The sequence below is a fragment of the Lepeophtheirus salmonis genome, chromosome 6, assembly GCF_016086655.4.
Source record: "Lepeophtheirus salmonis chromosome 6, UVic_Lsal_1.4, whole genome shotgun sequence".
NCBI classification, from domain to species: domain Eukaryota; kingdom Metazoa; phylum Arthropoda; class Copepoda; order Siphonostomatoida; family Caligidae; genus Lepeophtheirus; species Lepeophtheirus salmonis.
The window spans coordinates 40,567,366-40,589,717 of record NC_052136.2 but is presented as its reverse complement, the minus strand read 5'-3'; the positions used below and the strand labels follow the sequence as shown (position 1 = coordinate 40,589,717).

The following is a 22,352-nucleotide window of genomic DNA, read 5'->3' as shown; positions in this document are numbered from 1 at the left end:
AACTACACATTTTGATAATAAGTATACATTGTATACAAAAAGGGCTACTTTATATGCATGTATGTAGTGCCTATACAGTGTTGGTGTACGTACGCATCTCCTACATAAAAACGTACAAAGCGTAGTACAACTATTGTACCCCTCTATAACAGGTAAGATAGGCTACCTTTTTTTTGGAAATATGCATAGAATGATTATTTAGTATTTGTTTTCATTTAATTCTCTGTCTGGTGCCTCTACATATACTCACAGATTCAATTTGTCCTTAACACTTAAAAAAAGTGTACAAGTGGATTGCTTACTCAGCTTATTATTTAATTAAAACGTATCCAATTCCTCCAAAAAATCAGGTAAGAAGAACAAAATTGATTGACTTATTATTGTGTGTGTTTTATGTACGCAAAGGCAAAACTAAGGTTGGTGTCTGCATAGGAAGAAATTGCAAAGCAAAAGTGACAAAGTGGACAAATGACACAATTCTTTTAAGCTTTTATAAATATGCAGGCAGGACTGTATACATAATTAAGTCAGCTGTAGACTGTAGTCCTTTTATTTAATTGCCATATCTATGAAATAGATAGAGTATTTATGATGAGCAAAAGCAAAGGAAATTTTTTGAATCCGAAAGTTAGTTGACCAATACAATGGAAAATATGGTTGTTCATGCATGAATCTTGTATGGAGTCATCCTTTACATCTATAAAACGAAAAATTTCCATAAAAATAACATAATTAAATGTTGAATACAGTGACGCCATCTTATGGCAAAATAATATAACTCCCAGAATAATATTATTATTTAAATATAGATGTGTGTCTGTATGAATGTCTTAATGTATGAAAACAGGGTGCACTGTAAAGAGTGCTCACTGATATATATCATATACCAATACAATATAAATAACATAATATACTGGGAAAAGTGAGTACGGTATAAAATTAATTAAACCTCATGGTAATTTGTTCAACTCCTCTTACAAAAGAAAAAAAGGAAGTACTTTATAATAGGCGAACCAAAAAATTTATATGCTATATTTTGACATTGAAATTGTAATAGTTAAGATTAACCAATGCGCCGTTTTGTTAAATAACTTTGAAGGTAATTTCATAATTCCACGATTGAAGAAGTCTTCGTCCCTATTCGATAAAAAAATCAGTTTATTTTCAGTAGCCTCTCTTGAGGCCAGTTTTTTACCATCAAGAAAAGTTTGCAAATACTTGAAAAGGTGGTAATCGCTTCGTGCTAGGTCTGGACTAAACAAGCTCTCGAAGCTTCTAGTACGTCGTTAAAGATGAGTGTGGCCTTGCATTGTCTTGATGGAATACAATACCCTTTCCATTGAGTAATTCTAGCTGCTTCTGGTTAGCTGCTTCAATCTAGTCAATTTTTGACAATATATGTCCAAATTGAGTGTTTTGCCATACGTTCATGGTGGGTGATTCCTTTCCAATCCCACCAAACACAAGTATAACTTTTTCGGCCGTTAATCCAGGCTTGACGATCGTTTAAGCCACTTTACCATAAATTGAATACGATCTTTTTCGGCGATCGTTCTCGTATGTGATCCATTTTTTATCACTAGTCAGCATATGCTTTAAAAATGAATCAACTTCATTACGTTTCAGGAAAGAGTCACAAACATCCATTTGATCCAAAAGGTTCCTTTGAGTCATTTCGTGTTGTACCCATACATGGAGCTTCTACTTAAGAACAGATTTATGCAAATGGTTACAAACGGTTTTCTGGCTAATCTTCCGTTGCTTGGCAATGCAATAAGTGCTAACATGCCGGTCCAACACAAGGACTTCTATTATTTTATGGACATTTTCTATGATTAGTCTATTAGGGCGTGCAATCAACATTGTAACTCGGGCAATTTGAAGAATTTTTTTGAGGAGATCATCTCTCTCTGTAGTAGTAACAAGTAAAAAATGCACCACGTGGTTCACTACTACTTTTGCTTGTGAGAGTCTGTTGCATGTTGTTTTAAAAAAATTCCACATGCGAGAATAATTTTCACAGAGCCCCTATGTGAGCAACATTAACATACTCTTAAATATATTTAATATTCCTTTATTTGTTAAGATGGAGTTACACTGATTAAGTATAAGTAAACATTATATTATTACATTTACTCCATCCGACCTAAGAATCTTCTTTGAAGTCCAAATTCCTGGTGCTCTATTAAAATATGAACACTTTGAATTTTAAACTTCAACAAGATATAATTTATTAATTAACGAAAAAAAATCAACAAGATATAATTTATTAATTAACGAAAAAAAATCAACAAAATTAATACTATAGATAGATGTGAGTCTGAGCACTCTTCATCATTAATGCAGCTGCCTTACCGCCAATGATGGGTTCCAGGCGGCAGGGAAGTCATGGCACTCGCTGTACATGTAGTCCTTTGTCATCACATCCTAGTACTGACTGACAGTCGCTTTGAGGAACTCGGTGTTTGAATGACGGACACTACAGGCCTTCCCTTCGACATGCACCCAAAAGTTGTTGTCAAAGGCGTTGGCTTCAGGGCTGTAGGGGGGCCAAAAATGTCAAAACAGAGTTCAAAAGAACTCAAAAGACTTATTTAAAAATCATTCAAAAGTGTCCTATCTACTCTCACAAGGCCCGCCCACTTTTTTGATAGCTCTCTGGACTGTCTAGTCTGAAACCCCGAGATCTCTTGCTTCGGCCCTCATGGACTTGAGAAGTCTGGCCTCGGCAATTTTCTTTTACTCCTCCAGATAAGTTTAGTCTTTTGAGAAAACTTTTATTTCTCTCCAACATTTTGGACTTGCTCATGGGGTAGACAGTGGTCCTGGATACGCTCAACTGCTTGGAATGGCGAATGGAAATTTTTGGATTATGTTCAAGTATCACTTTCTCGACTTGTGCTTAAGGTAAAGAGCTCAGGTTTTTTTGTTTTGCTTTGTTGCTAAAGGTTTATGCTTGAATATATCGAAATATGAATTAATTTCAATCACTTAGCCTTCATTCATAATTGAATTACTAAGGGTTCAGATTTCAATGGATCATCCGGTACATTATGTATATTTTATTCCCTAGGAACTATTGGGACGCGAACCTAAATACATTGAGTTAAAAGAATAACTTCTTCCAACCATGTTGTCCATTGAGCTACGTCGTTCCATTGGAATATATATTAAGTATTAATATAATTTATGGAATTTTATTATTTTGCATAAAGACTCTCTGTAATTTTGTTTACAAACTAAGTAAGTAAACAACGGTAATTATTACTGAATTAAAAACAATGAATTGTTAAACACCTAGCATAATTCAAATTGGAAAAAAAATACTGCAATTGCAACAATCTTATATTGCAAAATAAGCGTGTTGAGCTCCATGACGAATTACAGATCAGACAATGAATCACCTGGCCAAAGAGGAATAAAGAGATTATCCGAATAAACTCTTGAATTAATAATTTTATCTGATATCTTTAAAATATTTGATTTGTATTATTGAAATCTACAAACATTTCATTACCGTTGTTTGCTTGATCATTTCGGTTCCATACTCTTCCTAACTCAAACTTGTGTTATTCATTAACATAAATACTTAAGCCACTGTGAAAATACAACGAGAGTGGAGAAGATAATGATGTTCTTCTTTGAATTAATTCTAATACATCCTTAACACTTCACCAAAACACTTAACAGAACACTCCTTCAATGTAATATCCTGTGCTGTATTCGAATCCATCTTTCCCGAGTTTAAGTTATTTTAAAGATTCCCAGACTACTCTAAGTTACCATGCCTTCGTGTCTTTCTACTATCTTGCCCAAGTTGAGTCTGATTAATCATATAGTATCATATTATCAATTTCAAACCCCAAAAACTGACTGAAATGTCTGTTATAACGCTCTGAGGCCATAATGATCTCCTGATTTACTTAATATACATACAAATATGAATATGTATTCTCATTCGATTTTTTCTCTTCCAATGCATGTAATACATCATTCTTATCATCCCAGTCGCATAGAGATCCTTAGATGTCCATAACACATATTTTTTTTTCTAATTCGAAGTTATGCTTCTGAGTCCAGTTCCTCATGCTCTGAGATGAGTCCATGTCATGATGCATCGACCCCAAAAACGTCACCGGATCCGATATAATTCCATTGCAATAAATTTATATTATTAAAAATCAAAAGTGACATCATTTCTTTGAATGATCCCACACTGTGAGCTGGAGTATATTACTCAACCTTTTGCACAGGCTTGTCGCCTCTAATGTATTTCTTTCTCTATGGTTTTTGCTATTTCAACTTACATTTCTTTGTTTGATTATTGCATAATTTTGCAAAATATAATATATGTATACGATATATCTATAACTTTTTTATGTTTAGAACTTTATGACTATTATGGTAACGTACTAATTTTTTCCATTTCCATATTTTGTGTTGCAGGTTATAATTCTCAATGTTTAATTATTTTATGGTAGTCTCCACATGGTGAAAGCTCACATATTTTTAAAGTGTCATTTCAATAAATTATTAATCAATTTACGTCTAATTCCAATTCTCAGCTTACATTGAACAATTTCATACTCAAAAAATATAACAAAATAAAAACATCATGGGAGATCAAGGCCTGGGGTCTCCACTGTATCCTGGAAATAACACCATGGTAGAAGAACCTCAGTACAGTTTCAATGCTACTGGACTTGCTTCCATTATTGTCTTTTATATTATCATTCTTTTAATTGGTTTATGGGCTGGATGGAAACAAAAGAAAAGACTTCGAGTAGAAGGGCGCAAAGAAGATACAGAAACAGTCCTAGTGGCCAATAGAGATATCAAACTCTTTGTGGGAATAATGACAATGGGGGGTTAGTTTTTTTTTAAATCCTCAAAATGGGTAATGGCTTATTCCATCTCAATTCCACCAAAGAACAAAAAAAAAAAAAAAAATTACCTGACCACCTCTGAATCGGATAATATTTAATATACTTACAGGGTCCTTCCATGTCAAATAAACCAGGGCAGAAATCCTGCCATCTCAGATTTGAATGTTTTTTGGAGCACAGATTGAAATTCATGAGTAGACAAGTACGCCAAATTTCAACACACAAATCCTAGTTGTTCATGGGATATAGATACATTGCCAGTCACTTATTGTACCAAAATTTTCAGCGTCACTTTAATGTTTAATTACTGGACGCAACTGTTTCTGTTATATCTTTTAATCCTTTGGAAATTTCGTACTTTACTATTTTAAAATGTAAAGATTCCCAAAAAGAAGTCAAACGTAGAATTTTTAAATCACTTAGCACTTCAATTTTTTGAATTTCAAAAAATAAATTTTTTAGCTACACTGATAAGAACTTGATCAAGAATAAATGAAATTGCCCAAATCTTATGAAATGAAACTTTAGGAACATGTTCTATATATTTAAGGGTATCACTGTGCCAAAAAAAAAAAAGGTTGCCTTTTTTATCATTCAAACTACAAATCTATTTTTTTTTTGTAATCAGAGGATTGATTCACGAGATTTGAAACCTTTTATTTTTAGCAATTTTATACAAAAACTGTGATGCACCTCCAAATTTGAAATTTTTTTCGGTATTTGGATACTTGATCATTTTCAAGAAATGTGATTTATAAAAGGAAAACAATGATTTGTGACGGATAAAGAAATATAAATGACTGAAAGAAACTGGGAAAACAATACAAGTAGAAAATATTGAATTTTATCATTTTTCTTTGATCTGTTGAAATCTTTCTTATCAAAGTTTTTCCTGTATTACTTTGCCCAACATGATCCCTTTTTTCTGCGAGAAAAATTTATCAAACAAAAGAATTATCTTTTATTTGAAATTATATTTATTAAGTCTTCCAATCCCGTTTGTAGAGTAGCGGCTACATCAAATATAGATAGATTGCTGAAGAATTATATAGGTTTATCGAGAAGCCTTACTTAGAACAATCTCCAAATTAAAAATAGGATTAATAAAACATATGTGAAAGTTTTTCTTAAGATTAAAGAGTGTTTTTATTGATACAGTATCTATTTCTGAACTCGATATATTTCCATTTTAAAGGCTGAAAAATTATGAAAAACGACACTCTTCTTTAAACCTTTATAACGTATTCATAATACATAGTGATGAAGAATATTATAGCTTATTATCGCTTACATTATAGAAAAATATTGAATGTATGATTTAAAGAATGATTTATTTAAAAAATAGGCATCTCCAAGTATTTTTGTTTCATTTTGTTGTGATTGTGGGGTTTTCTAGCAAATGGTTAATATTATCATCATATTTCCCCCCGATTTCAATGCCTATTTTATAACACCATGCCCCTTAAAAGGAAGATCGAGGTAATCAAAGGAAGATAATTATAACCTGGTAATCCATCTCAAGAGATGTTCGGATCCCAAATTCCACGAGGGATACCGGGAGGAGAATTCATCCAAGGAAAACTACCAAACCTCATAAGGATGGACTCTTTCCTTCAGAATGAGACACTAGGATCTTAACAATAAAGCGATCCATTCATGATGAGTAGATAATTTTAATATATCTAAATGGGATCACTTAAAATATACAAAAGAGAACAAAAATCTTTGGATATGCGTATTTTCCTATATTATACTTTTTTTGTGATCATAATTTGAAAAGTCAAAAAAAAAAAAAAAAAAAAAAAGATAGAAACAGCTGAAAGAAAAATAAAGTACATCTGTGTTTATTTAAAAAAACGAGCTGCGGAGAGCAACTCTTTTCCTTCTATCATGTAAATTAATGGTTATATGTATCGTGCATGTAGGTCTACATACACGATAGATGTAATAACCCATTTTAAGTGTATTGAGATATATAAAAGAAGAAGGGAATGTTATGACTGATTTATGTATAACATGCAGAAAAATCTTCTTTTTGTAATTCATGGGAAAATTTAATCAAATTCTAATTTTTGAACTGAAAACCTTTAGGTAATTTGATGTGGAATTCCCCATTATGCTTATAATGCCCCATTATATGTATTTAATTTGTAATTTGAATAATCTAATATCCTCTTTTTTCTAGCAACTTGGGTCGGAGGGGGATTCATAAATGGAACAGCAGAGGAAGTATACACAAACGGACTTGTGCATACTCTTGCACCCTTTGGATATTCATTATCAATTCTTTTTAGTATGATTGTTATAGTACGGAATAAAAATAGAATATGAATAACTGACTCATATTATTTTACTTTGTAGATGCCGTCTTATTTGCAAAGAAAATGAGGGAATCCAATTATATCACAATGATTGATCCTTTTACTGAAAAGTATGGGAAATTGGGCTCTATAATAGCTTTTCCTGCAGCAATGTCAGAGATTATATGGTCTGCTTCAATTTTAGGTGCTTTAGGTAGATGTTCAACTCATTGAGGGTCTACTGAACTCATTTAACTCTCTGTTTAATTTTTAGGTTCTACACTCCAAGTTATTTTAGGGATTAATTTGTATGTTTCTATCATATCCAGTGCAGTAATATCTGTCGTGTACACACTCTTGGGTGGATTAATATCTGTTGCGTATACAGATGTATTCCAATTATTTTTCATGGCTACAGGTCTGGTAAGGGATTTAACGTTTGATTAATTGAATTTTAAGCTACATAGCGCGCCCAATGTTTGCTAGAAATTTTTAATGGATGAAACTTATTCAATTTTGTACCAATTTCAATAATGGAAAAAGTTTAAAAATGATTTATAATGGCGCAATTTAAAAAATATATATATATTTCCATAAAATGATGCAGACCCCCTTGATTTTCAAAAATCAACCCATTCGCAGAAACATATTTTTTGAGACGTTCTTGAAAGTATCCTTCACACTTTCAGCTATAGCCCAAATGTCGAAACCACTTGAGCAAATGGCCAAGATTACAACCAAGTGCTCCTTCCCTCCTTAATGGTCCAGCCAAAAGCGCGAGTTATGCTAATAAATATAAAAATGACCAACAAAACTAGGGTTATGCTCTAGGAGCCTGAATTTGGTTTTTTAGAATTTCAAATTTTTTTGGTCTTTACTATTTTGAAGAAAATAATGTGCCGTGAAAATTCCATTGGAATTTTCACGGCACATTTAGCGGACCCTATGTATAGGATAACATAGTATGTACAATATAATGACCGAAAATATCGTATTGCAGTTCCTTGCTATACCATTTGTTCTCACGAATCCAGCAACTGGAAATATTACGGATATTCAAAAATACGATTGGATAGGAACAGTGACCTCTGATGAGATTCCTGGTTATGTTGACAACATATTTACCTATATACTGGGAGGTATTCCATGGCAATGTTATTATCAAAGGGTATTAAGTTCTAAAACGCCACGACGAGCACAATGGCTATCAGTTGGAGGATGTTCCATTGCCTTATTCATGATTATTCCATCTGCTATTTTTGGTGCAGCTGGAAAAGCAATTGATTGGTCTAAAACCCCAATTCCTGCTCCTTCAACACCAGAAACGAGAAAAATTATTCTTCCTTTGGTGTTACAGTATCTTACTCCCGGAGTGAGTTATGGACATGATTGATGTCCCCGATTAAACCTCGGAAACATCAATTAATTAATTAATATTTTACTTATATATACAGTGGGTTACCTTTTTTGGAATGGGAGCTGTAAGTGCAGCTGTAATGTCTTCAACGGATTCTTCAATGCTCTCAGCTGCATCTATGTTGGCTAGGAACGTTTATCAAAAAGTATTTCGCCCTAAAGTGAGTAAAGTATATTAGCATTTCTACAAAAACATATATGCAATTCTTCCTTAGGCCAGTGAAAAAGAGATACTAATTATATTGAGCACAATCGTTGCTTTCAATTGTGTTCTAGCTACTCTTTTAGCTATATACTATCCCAGCGTGTATGATTTATTGTACGTAAATATTCAAAATTATAAACTTTATATTTAAACTATTTTCAATCATGAAACGTTTTACAGTGCATTCTGTAGTGACTTAGTCTACGTTCTGGTTTTTCCCCAACTCTTACTCGTTTTTTATATGGAAAATTATGTTAATACCTATGGGTGTGTCACCTCTTTTGCTCTGGGACTTCTGCTTCGAATATTGTGTAAGATAATTTATACATGGAAAGCGCACTCAGTTTTTACACCATGCAAAGTCTTTTTTTCGATTAGTAGAATAGTTATGAAATGAAAGAGAGAAATGAGCTAATACAATCATGTAATGAATGTCTGACGGAATTAAAATGGCTTAAATTATTCATTATTATTCTGAAAGCATAAAATAAAGAGATTAACAAAAGAAAAAATAAATAATAATCTTTAAAATATTCATTACACGATTTTTATATTCAATTTTGTCTTTTACTTCAAAACAATTCTACTTTAAAAATACACATAGTTGGACAAAAAGAAGGAAAAAAAGAGTACATTTTCCTTGTTGATAACCAAATATACAGAGTGGGGATCCAAACATTGCAGTAGCATGACTAAATTATGAAAAAAATAATTTTTATCTAATCAAAAAAATACAACTCAAAATCAGTTTTTGATATATTTAAATACTATATTAAGTTATATTTTTTATTCAATATTTCTTTGTTCACTAGCAATAATACACCAGTGAACAAATTGATAGTTCTTGACGATGAAGGTGTGTCCGTGGCCTACCCTGCTGTCATGATGGCAGCTTGGAGAAAATCCCAATTTGGATGAGATTTGTAGCATAAATTCTTCTCCGAGACAACCCAAACTGGAAAGTCCAGGGGGTTGAGGTCAGGAATGGAGGAGGGCCTCATAGAGGCAGGCAAGAAGTCAGCCATATTGTTGCTGCATAAGTTTTGGATCTTCTTGGCTATAAGAGGCTCTAATGGACTTCTTGATTTTGTAGACAGTCCGGATAGTGATAACAACGGGCTCTGTAGCCTTATCAGCACTGATGCCTGCGCGGAGGTGATTGTACACGCGTTGTCTTTTTTGATGTTGCTCCGACATTTTTAAGCTTAGAAGACACGGTTTAAAACCAAAAATTGTTTATTTTTGTTACAGCTGCCGTTTTGCTGTGTAATGAAGCCGTGTAATTATAAAACCTTTATGAGATGCTACTGCAAGTTTTGGGTCCCCACTTTGTACATAATATTTCGATTTGAATTTATATTGTATAATTAATTCATATTTTGTTGTTAATGAATATTTTCAGATGGTTTCAAGGAACTAGGAATGATTGGAGTAATCAACTTTGGTGTTAAAACGCTAGCAGACGGAAAAACCACTTTTGAATTAACTCCATATAAGACCATACTTATGTTAATTACATTATCCATACATATTTTTGTCAGCTTGGCTGCTCATATTCTATTTACTAAGAAAATACTGGATCTGAATTCGGATTTTTTAAAATGCTTTCATCAAACGTAAGTTATTAATTCCGACTAAGTTTACTATATATATAAATCTATATATCATTTTTTTAAATAGGGAGTCTGGTGATATAGGACCTAGAACCTCACGGCATTTCCCTGAAAAGTTTGAAATGGACTCAATGAAAACTGCTAAATAAGCAATATATATATTATTTCTAGATTTAAACTTTATGTATGAAAAGTGGAAATATGTTTAATTTATGCATTGATTTTTTAGATTTTCTAATGTAAGTCAAATTTTTATTTTTCAGAGAAAATGGATTTATAATTTATGAAGACATGTAAATGTATCATTAACAAAAAGTAAGAAAGACCAGATACAGTTGCAAAACTTTATGTTTCTGGCTTTATTACTGCAATTAAGTTTAAGTTAGACTCTCCAAATTTAACCACAACATATTTTTGCTATTGTTTGAGACTATTTAAAGGCCCCATCAGTTAAAAGCTTTCCCTAAATTACACTAGCCCAGTTGCAATGCTAAAAAATATCGAATTTGAGTTACAAATATCTATAAAGAAATTCAACACAATAACATCTTTTGATGAATGAATAAATATACTTTTTTGAGTAGTGTTATATTTATTTTCAAAAGCTGTTATAATTATCCTTTAATTCTTGAAGAGTGACCATAAGTATAAAGAAATCAAAAGTACGTGTGCTCATGAATAACAAAAATTAACACTGCTTGTTGAACTCAGAGTAAAATTGTGGATCGACATTGGATTAATTCCTGCTAAGGTCAATGCCAGAACCAGAGTAGTATTTGTGTCTGTTTCCTTTCTCTAATAACTTGGTTTTATTACAATTATTTATTATATATATTTAATTTTTTATTACAACTTATAAATAATCGTTTGGGAATTTGTAGAATCCTTGCATCTTAAATGTTGAATGATACGAAATTCACGTTCAGTATTGAATATTTATATGATTTTCTAGCTTGTTTCTTTGTACTGAGAAAATAAAATTTAATTTTCTTGTTGATAACGAAAATCACAAATTTTTGTTTGATAAGATATAATAATATAATATACATTGCAGAGAAAAATATTGAGAAAAAAGGCTGCATATTCATTAAGAGTCTAAGATTTACTTCTACTTTTTCCAAGGGATTTCTCCCTTATATACTTCAAGGAAACTGAATTATCCCTAACAATGAAATATTTTCCTCAGAGTAAGAGACGAAAAAAAGTCGACATTGGAAGAGAGTGGCCTAAAGAGTTTGAACGAAGGAGCTGTGGATAAGGAATGATAACACTTTGTTCCTCTTTTTCGAGAATGATTTCTTTTTTGTCGAACTCTCCAGTTCTAAATAATGTAATATTAGAATAGAATATGCCTTGTAGACCAAAATATCGAGAAAAGAAAAGCACAATAAATAAAATTAAGTAATTAAGTTAAACACAACCACTCATCTACTATGACGTCAATATTAAAAGCGTGGTGAAAGTTAAACCTCAGTCATACACACGTTATCGTATAACTTTGCATTTCTATTAACCTTTATTTTTGTTCATGCCCATTGTACACAGGATTTTCATCACTAGACATTAGAGTATTTCTTGCCAATGTCCTTGCTTATTACCCTCTCCCCCCTCCTCCCTTGTTGCAGCTGATATGATAAAACTTTATGAGAGCTAAGCTGCACTTCTATTAAGTATTTTTCAAATTTTCATAGTTACTATGTCTTTTTTTTGGTTTCTTTTATTCAAACATACGACTTTAACTTGACAACTGTCTTTTGGATTCGCATGGAATAATCCTAACTGACTACCTGGAAAAGAGTAAAAATATCACAAGTGCATATTATTCATCGTTTTTTGACCGTTAGAAAATCGGGCTACAAGAAAAACCGTCACATTTGCCCCTCATAAATGTTATTTTCTATCACGACAATGCACCAGCTCACACCTCAGCAGTTGTGGTCGCAAAAGTAATGGAAATAAGGTTCCAACCTGAGATGCCCATAGTACTATTTAGATTCTTGTCAGGCGAGTAGAAACTTCAGAGTAATTCCTATTATTAGTTAAATAACTATTACTGGTTTGTATTTCTAACTATTCCATGCTGTATAAAAGTGGGGATGCTTCAGAAAACTTGATTTCCTTAGTATTATTAAATATATACATATATATATCTAGAGAGAAGAGTCAAAACCTCAAGCCAAAAGAGGCTTATTTAAGGTATCATATTCCATTATGTTAGCAAGATTGAACATTGAACTCTATTTTTATCATATTAAAATTAAATGATAAATTAAGATCTTATGAGCATTTCATATTTAGAGCATAATATCCACTTATTCAAAATATATTATTGAATTTACTACATTTATTTCAAAATGACTTGAAAATGCTCTGACTTATTTTTTTAATATTCAAAAAACTTTTAATCTATTTTAAAAACAAATTAATTTAAGTACTGTCATCGTCGGATAGGAAAAATTGACACTAATAGAATTGTCTGATAAGAAAATAGATTAAATGATGCATCAATTGACTCTTCTGTAACTTCATCAAAATAGCAAGTAATTTAACAAAAGCAAAGAAATCTCATATCGACACACCCTATATAGAGTCACATTGATACATTGATTCCCCCTAACTATATTCAGTAATTGTTGGAAATTGTTTACAGATTTCACAATCAGTAAATTAATTCGAATTCAAATAATCAACGTGATCAGAATACAGTTTGGAGGACAGAAAGTAGAGAAATAGAAAGTTGACTGTAAAATAGGGTAAATTTTTGTGTTAATGAGATACAAAAATACAAGGAAGGGTAAATTATATGTACACTTCCTCTGGCGTATTCAATAAAAACCCTAAATATTTCTAGTTGTATACACTTTTATACATCATCAGCAAAAGCAATCTACAATTCACAATCAATTCCAAAAGTAAAGAGGATTTCACAAATACATTTAAAGCATTGCTTAACACCATCAATAACTTCAAACACGCATTTGCCTATAGATCCACCATTTTGTGTTTCAAGACACTTTTGAACAGCATCGACGATCTCTGGGATACAATCGTTACATTCGGGTAATATTGGTCCGCCTTTTGTCAAGTATGCTTGGCGTGCAAGGGAGTAAATAAATTCCTTTTGTAGTTCGTTCTAAAATACAGAAATATGATGATTTCAATGTAATAGATACTTGGATATTGTATAGGTATATTACATTTTTACAAGACTCGGAAACGGGAGATCCAGTTGTAAGAGTAACGACGGTGGCTAAGAGCACTGCAAATTTGTAGAATCCTTGCATCTTGAATGTTGAATGATACGAAATTCACGTTCAGTATTGAATATTTATATGATTTTCTATCTTGTTTCCTTGTACTGATAAAATAAAATAATTTTTTTTTGTAGATAGTGAAAATCGCAAATTTTTGTTTGATAAGAAGAACAAATAACAAACTTTCGATTTTATTTGTTTAAATTTGTTTTCTATTTAAATGAAAAGGACATCCCAATGTAAGCCTATTTGTATATGAACTGAAGAGACATAATTTAGATTTCGGTCGTTAATTGGAAAAAGAGCGCCAAATGAGGACACATAATCTATTTTTGCCCAAATTTATTCGGCTACAAGGATATTTTTCTGTCATCTAGGGGGCGCTAAGGGCATTATTTATTATTAACTAAATAGTCTCCATGAATAAACAAAGGGAATTTGAAATAAAAAATGGATTTGTAACAGGGAAAAATGATTAAGAGATACCTTAAAATGACCATCTCAGGAGGAAAAAAGAGTTTCCGTCGCTAACAAAATTTGGGCAAAAATTGATCACATTGTTGACGTCTCCTTAAAAAGCATAAACGGACAATATGAACGTAAAAAATTGAGTGACTGAACACTAGAATGGATTTTTTTCAGGAATAAACAAAAGAATGGGTCAACTTTTTCAACTGATTATACCATACCTAAAATTATAGAAATAACTTAATTTTACAACTTAAAAAGATTACCAAAACAAATGTATTTTGGTTCAATTTTTCAATTTAGTTCTTGATTTTCTTGCATAAATATAATTTAATCTATTATTGGACTAATTGCGAATAAGTAACTATTAGGGCAGAGGTAAGAAATTTATCTCTAGTTTAAATATTTGATTAATATGACAGTAAGTCATACTTAGAATAATATTTAACTTGCTCCAACAATGTGATGAGTAATTTAAAAAAAGTGAATTTCGTGACAATTAGCCTCTTCTCATACCATCCAAATAATATTCAATTGGTTTTCTTTTTCTAGAAAATAAAGCCATTTTTTTTCAGGGTATGAAACTATGCTCAAAATATAATAAGGAAATCAAAACTTTTAACTCAAACAAGCTTATGGATAATATTGTAAATCCGGGGAATTTTTTAGGTGGTCCGTTTTTTTAAAATTGGTAATCGGAAAAATGAATTTTCTTTTCCTTCGTAGTTGTCATTATTTAATTCATGAGTTGTAAACATCCTTTGCTAAAGAGATTCAATTATTTTCAAAACCTGATTGAACATTCGTGTGTGCTCATAAAAGATGAAGCGTAACCCAGAAGATTTGTTGCAGAGTTATAATTTTATGTCCTTGTTGGTCTCAGAGTAGAATTAGGGATCGACATAAAAGTAGTTCTACTAAATTTCCTTGTTTATATCTATTTCTCCTTTCTCCCTTGTCACAGCTGATTTTAGCTGATCTAATGAAACGTCATGAGCATTATTCTTTCTCTCCTCAAAACATTCTTCAAATTGTGAGGGTGACCATGTTGATTTTCGTTTCTTTAATCCCCAAAATACACACAATTTTCATTACTCCTTATGGACACTATAAGGAGAATTTGAATAGTCACCCCGAAGATGAAATATGCATATCTTTAATCATATCATCAAATCTGCAAAAAAGAACAACTGTTCTTCAAATTCGTTTGAGTGTTTCAATTCAATGTGTGAATCTGCCTTATCTTCAGTAGATTATTAATCATCTATATGTAGACCAGTTACTTTTGATACTTTTTACTTCTTAGTGCAATGATAACTAATCAGCCGACAGAAAAAACTCGCCTCAAATGTGTTCTGTTTTCATCACTGTAAGAGTATTGATCCAGATGGCTTAGTGCTGGTAAAAAGCACCATTGGTGGAAAGATTTTGCATAATCTGTTCAAGCCAGTGTCACTTGAAGAGCCATATAATGAATTTGAATATAAAACACATTATCCCTTCTCAAAAATGTGCTAACACCAGCTAATTGCGATTGTAAACAAGTTTTATTTTCCGTTAAGGAAAGTATTTTTATTTAAAAAACTCATAATATGCTATTAATTTTGGTAATAATTTATTTGAACTTTTTAAAAATTATGAATAAGATAAGGCTACAATTCATTTAATGCTTTACTAATTATCGTTTCTCAATTATTATTTACAAAGTCCCATTATTAAATACGATTCAGAGTTTTTCTTCAAGGGGTTTTAAGTAATAAAAAAGTGTGATAGCTGCTTTTTAAAAAATGATAATAATTTGTATTTGTTTCGAATATTTTAGTGAAACATATTATTTTTATTCGTAAGACTTCTAATGATTATACAGATCAAAGTCCAGAAATGCCTAGATAATAGAATCTCTCTAAAGTGATAATACTACGTCGTTCTCAAAGACATATTTTACTTTAGGACTTGAACGTTGAAAACGAGCGTGTGTATTTTACAAGAATTATGTGCTATTCATTTTCTAATTTGTAGTTAATTATATAATTTAAATTTTAATCGTTAATGATAAATGTCTACCTATTTTATTCATTAATTATTGTCATTATTCACTGTTCATAAACCACACTTTTGTTTGAATTAAAAATATTCAAATATGCTGATATTATTCGCTTAGAATAACACAAACAATATTATATTAATATTATATATACAAACCTTCTGAGCAGGGTTTTTATAGATAAGTTTTTGTGGACAAATAATAATTAATAAATAGAAAAGAGCAACTCCAAGAAATTAGGCATATATTGTAGTATCAGCTACATAGAAAGGCATTAATTAAATTAGTATAAATATGGTTATTACTAAATAATATTTATTGTCTATCCAGAGATACAACAAATAAGTATAATATTGTCATAGCATGTTTCAGTTATTTTCTCCAACGACTAATATTTTCATCTAGAACAAGTGTATATCTTTATTTTTGGAGTTTGGGTATCCGTTGTTATTGATAAGGTCTTCGTTTATTTTGTGATGATTTTTTTAATACTTCTAATATAATGTAGTATTGAATATAAAAAATATCCTTATGAATTTGTACAAATAGTGATTCAAGCCCTGCCCAATATTGTCATCAACGACACTGTTAAAGATGTATTTTACATTTCAGAATATATATAGTCAAGGTCTAGTATCTAAGTCACAAAATGTTAAGAATATTATAAACTACTACCAATTTTTTATTTATCGAATGATGCGCGCAAGTTGATAGTGCTCAACTATTTAGAAGAAATTTGATAACACATAAACAATAAAGGTTGATTAGTTTCACTTTCTAACATAAATAATCCATCTTGTGTCTTACGAACACTATTGGAACCTCAAATATTGAGAGATAAGCTCAAGTGAAGTCTCTAAAGTAAAGTCCAATATAATAAGAGTCCAAGTCAAGTCAAGAGTTTTTGGATACTTGAGTTAGTGAGTTTCAAGCCTTGAGTCTTATTAAAATCTGAGTCTTGTCGATCTGACGACGAATTTTAGTCGAGTTCGAGTCTTTCGAGTTTGAGTCGTAGTGATTCTGAAATTTCTTTTTTCTAGTCCAAATCAAGTCCACATGGAGTTCGAAGTCACAATTTAATAAGAGTTAACTACAACCTTTGTCAAAGTCTCCAATTCTTATTAGTGAGTTATAATTAATTTTTATCCCAATAATTCATTGAATAAACTGAATAATATTTTCTTCACTTCACTTCTATGTATTGAATGTAACTAAAGACTGGGACTATATAATCTTATTCTTATTTTCATACTATACCTTAGTAGGCATAAAAGAAAAAGAAGAAAATCAATATTATGTAGTTATTTCGTAGCATTGAAGGAATATATTAAATCATTTATTAACATTTTTCAATATATTTATTTTAATTAAGAGAACATATATCATTATGTTAATATTACGTATATATTTTATACTAAGAACTTAAGAATATTAAATGAAAATCTAATATTAAGTATGAATGTGAAAATAAAAACATCATATTATTGTAAGCACAGATTCAATTCTTCCAACTACCTATAATTATTTTTTCTAATTCTAATTTTCCAATGAAAGAATTTCAAGCCAATCTATTGTTTTATATATCCGGATACATAGCCTCTTCCATCATTAAGTTTTTCAAAATTAAATATTTCGAATACGCGACCTTTTGTTTTCTGAGAAATCAATAACTCATACTGTTGAATTTTCTGGGGAATATCGAAATTTTACTAAAACTTTTCACGACAGCGTTAATAGGACTTAAGTTTTATTATATTTAACTACGTTACATGCTCGTCAGCTTTTCAATATGATATTTTCAGCGATCAAAACTCAACAAGTCCAAGACGATGCTTTACAAAGCAAATTTATTAAAAACGAGATTTCTATCTTCCTATTAGGTTAAAGCGTAAAAAACAACTTCATATTTCTTATTCTATTATATCTAGCAAACATCTCATAAATGAGGCTAATGGTAGCATACACTCTGGTAAAAAAAGGTCGAACTCTCATGGTGCAAGTTCTGAAAAAAATAACTAAGTTATCTTCTAAATCTTGAATTTATATTTTGTTTCGTGTAATAAAGGATTTACACAAAGAAAAATGTTTTATTCAGATCTTAAAATGATAATACATTTTCATGATATAAATATAAATAAAAAATAAACAGGATAAAAAATATACAAAGTTAGCTTTTAATTTTAAACGTCTGTATCTATGTAATTAATGAGTATGTCTAAAATAACTAATAATTTAATATAAGAACTGTTATGTTAAACTTCTATTAATAATTTTGATTAGTGTAGAGATCCTAAATCTTCATGGGAGTAATATTCCAATATGGTGATAAGTAATTAAGTTTTTACAAGAAGATTAAGACTAACTAAGTTTCGAAATTGTAATTATATTAAGGTTTTCTCCAATTTAAGTCTACAGAAGTTAAGAGGTCAAATATAATTTGTTATCGCATAACCACTGTGTACTCAACTATTCACAAAATCTATTATTGAAGATAATATAAAATATAATATACATTGCAGAGAAAAATATTGAGAAAAAAGGCTGCATATTCATTAAGAGTCTAAGATTTACTTCTACTTTTTCCAAGGGATTTCTGCCTTATATACTTCAAGGAAACTGAATTATCCCTAACAATGAAATATTTTCCTCAGAATAAGAGACGAAAAAAAGTCGACATTGGAAGAGAGTGGCTTAAAGAGTTTGAACGAAGGAGCTGTGGATAAGAAATAATAACACTTTGTTCCTCTCATTCGAGAATGATTTCTTTTTGTGGAACTCTCCAGTTCTAAATAACTATTTATATGTAATATTAGAATAGAATATGCTTTGTAGACCAAAATATCGAGAAAAGAAAAGCACATTATACTTATGAGTCTAGAATACTCTTGCACTTGTTTTCCAATGACAAAAGAGACTCAGTTGTAATAAAAAAATCAGGAGTGAGATTGAAGTATCCAGTTTATATAATTGTCCGTATAGACGGTATATGACAAAGTCCAACTTATAAATGGAATTCATATAAATCTGATTGCGATGAGTGATTTCTGCCTTATATACAATAGATCAAGGACACTTAACGACTCTAATCAATGAAATGGTTCTATAATTGAAATTTAATTTTTGGTGAAGAGCTATGAATTTTTGGAAATCTTTCAAAAAGGCTACATCCCTTCGTTCACCTGTACCAAGTATCTTGGTACTTGTACATAAAAAGGAAAATATAAAATGGACTTAAAAAACTATAGACCAATATCGCTTACTTAGTCCAAGATACTTACTGGTATTCTAAATCCAAGACTGCTTAATGTTATACCAATATTAATCACTCAAAACCAGAAAGGATTTGTAAAAAAAACAGACTTGCCGAGGATATCCCAAGAAGCATTCAAGATGCGATTGTTGAATCAAATGAAGAGAATTAAATTATGCAGTCCTTCTAATAGATTGAGAAAAGGCATTTGATAGCATCTCGCACGAGTATATATTAGAACAGTTGGTGAAATATAAAATCCCTCGAAAATTTAGTGACATGATATCTAGTACGATGAGAAAGGCAACTTCCTGCATAAATGCTCCTGGATGCAACCTAAAATTTAATATAAGAAGAGGAATTAGACAAGGTGACATACTTGAAGGAAATTCTTTTTATAATAGCTGTAAATAGCTTATATGAACAAATTAGCTCTAACAAGTTGATAAATGGATATGAGCAAAAAGATTTAAACTTAAAATGCATTCTTTACGCCAATGACGTTACAATATTTTGATCAGGTGACCCTAGCCCTCTGAAAAAGTCAATTCACAAACCCCTTCAGACACTGAAGGACTTCAAAAAAGACTCTGGCCTATCGATTAATGTCGAAAATTCAAATATAATTACAGCTGCAGAAGATTATTTGCAACAGGCGTATCCAAATTTCTTATATACGACTTCAACAAAGTCCATGTTTCCTCAAAAGAAGAAGAAGGCATAAAAAAAATTATCGTGAAGTTATTTAAAAAATAACTAAATATACAGAATTTTACTGTTAATTTGAGTTCACTTTCTTAGACAAAGTTACAACTTGGAATGCAAATATATTTCCAAGGATAGTTCATCTTCTTCAGTTCATCCCTTTCACGGGAGATATTAAGAGGATACATTGACTATGTTAAAGACAGTTCCCCTGGAATGAAAAAAAACCAACACCTTATACATATCGGCAGAAAGATTTCATACTCCAGTTAGGGACTAGGGGTTGGTTTATGTTGGAAGTCTTTAAAATATTCCTGGCTTAGACGATTAAGACTGAGTCCGGTGGTCTGGGCTAAAAGAATAAGAAATTATTTGAAGAACATTTTTTTGAGGAAATAATTACCATGGGTCCGGAAGAGCTTTTTTCAGCTATACCTAAGAATGAAACTTACTGGAAGAAAGGGCTATATTCTTCTTGGAATTCATTTTTGTTGGCTGCTCTTCCACTGATGGGAGATAATGAGCTTGTAAATTTTAATGACCTCTTCAAAAATAGAGATGAACTAATGAAGCATTCGGGAATTGTCTCCTAAGAGCAAATAAACTCATTCCTATGCCTGTCTTCTTTAAATTTTGTTACGGCCAACCTTATCATTTCCATGCGACATATAAAAAGACAAAAAAAAAAAAAAAAAGAAGGAAGTATGGGTCCACACCACTCCATTTTACATTGCGTTGGAGGCTCTTAATATACAATATGTTCGAAAAGAGCTCGTGAAAGTGAAAATATCAACCACCATCCCCCAGTTCTTTAACTTTCCAAACTTATTCTAAAAGCTGAATAAAATGAACACGGGGATCGATAAACTAGGATGGAGATCGCTCATGATAAATCCATTAACCGATTTAAGAGAGAGATGGCTAAGATATCGCCTCGCTAAGTCAACAGTGTTTTCCAACAAGTCGAAAAAAGATGAAACGGAAAGGCTCTACTCTTTCTGCAAGGACTGCACAGAGTCATCCTTCCGTATTTTTTATGAATTAAGTAGAGTGACACCTGTAAGGGAAATCGTGGAACTGAAAATTAGAGACGCACTCGGTTCGAACTAAAAAAAGAAGATTGGCTGGTGGCTATGCCATCGACGACACGGGCTCCCTTTAAGGCTGACGCAGTTATCACGAAAGTTATCTGCATTTTATAATTCTCCTGGACTGTAGTCTCTGACTATAATAAAGACGACAGGACTCGAGGGTTTAATTGAAGGACAAATGAGGGTGCTTCAACCGTTTTGAACAATGTTGTTGATAGATAATTATTTATGAGAACTGGATCGAGATTCTCTATTCTCTTCAGTCGCGTGGTAGTCTCCTATCAAATCTACCGGTTTTTATAGGTTATATATATTTACATAGGTGAAATTCCAGTGTGGAATGGGCATGTTAAAAAAAAGAAACCGAAAATCAACATGGTAACCCTAACAGGTCAAAGAAGGTTTGGGAGGAGAGAAATAATAATCGCGTTTCATTAATCAGCTGTGGCAAGAATGACACATATAAAAGACATTTGCTAGTTTTACTACGAAGAGTCCAACTATTATATCTCCACAACAAATCCTTAGGATTCTGCTTCGTCTTTTATGAGCACACACGAACGTGCTCACAGGTTTTGAATATAATTGGGTCCATTTAGGAAAGGATGTTCCTACTCAGGAATGAATTAATAATGTCAACTCCTTAGGAAAATAAAATTCGTTCTTTATGCTTCCAACTATAAATTAACGGGCCAGCTAAAAAACACACTGGATTTACATGTATGTGTGTATATATTGAGAGGGCAAGGGAGGGATAAATAATTATTTCATATATGTTAATTATAATTTTTATTCATGTTACATTTTCTTCTTAAGTGTTTTTAACCGAACACCAAAAATTTTGTCAACTTCCTTCAAAGGGTCTTTATTAAGATATTTATATTTTCTATCATATGCAAATAATGAAGTGCATATTAAAGAATGAAAGCAAATAACATTATTTGTTCAATTTAATTCGTAAAGACCTCATCTATCGTGCGTGTACACGTCTAACAGTAGATATATTTCATATGTGAAAGCAACTCTTTTCCCCATATTATTTATATATGTATATATGAAGAAGTCTACACAAGTTGGTTACCTTACTTCAACTAATCTTTATTGGAGTCTACTGTGAGAC

The 22,352-nt window shown here is 31.3% G+C and overlaps 1 protein-coding gene and 1 long non-coding RNA gene across 4 annotated transcripts; one reads left to right on the top strand and one right to left on the bottom strand.

The window, feature by feature from the left end:
- The first annotated feature begins 204 nt into the window (after positions 1-204).
- Positions 205-11,000, top strand: LOC121120241 (high-affinity choline transporter 1). Of its 3 annotated transcripts, XM_040715089.2 has the most exons (12): positions 205-350; positions 4,447-4,868; positions 7,072-7,179; positions 7,248-7,400; positions 7,461-7,609; positions 8,187-8,558; positions 8,641-8,763; positions 8,818-8,921; positions 8,988-9,118; positions 10,210-10,423; positions 10,488-10,604; positions 10,684-11,000. In XM_040715089.2, exons 2-11 carry the CDS (start codon positions 4,616-4,618, stop codon positions 10,567-10,569), a joined length of 1,689 nt encoding a protein of 562 aa, XP_040571023.1. In that variant the 5' UTR covers positions 205-350; positions 4,447-4,615; the 3' UTR covers positions 10,570-10,604; positions 10,684-11,000. The 3 variants fall into 3 exon arrangements, with proteins under 3 accessions (XP_040571023.1, XP_040571021.1, XP_040571022.1); XM_040715087.2 differs by having other exon boundaries at positions 10,488-11,000; XM_040715088.2 differs by having other exon boundaries at positions 206-350; positions 4,566-4,868; positions 10,488-11,000.
- Positions 11,001-18,253: 7,253 nt separating this feature from the next.
- On the bottom strand, positions 18,254-20,940 carry LOC121120527 (uncharacterized). The gene is made up of 3 exons (XR_005865091.2): positions 20,545-20,940; positions 20,376-20,493; positions 18,254-19,772 (listed from the first exon to the last, which is right to left on the bottom strand). It is a non-coding gene; the product is annotated as an uncharacterized lncRNA (long non-coding RNA).
- Between the last annotated feature and the right edge of the window lie 1,412 nt (positions 20,941-22,352).

Coding starts and splice junctions, on each gene's coding strand:
- LOC121120241 (XM_040715089.2), top strand. CDS start 4,616: ATGGGAGATCAAGGCCTGGGGTCTCCACTGTATCCTGGAAATAACACC. Junction 7,180..7,247: donor TTCATTATCAATTCTTTTTA/GTATGATTGTTA, acceptor TTTACTTTGTAG/ATGCCGTCTTATTTGCAAAG. Junction 8,764..8,817: donor AAAAAGTATTTCGCCCTAAA/GTGAGTAAAGTA, acceptor ATTCTTCCTTAG/GCCAGTGAAAAAGAGATACT.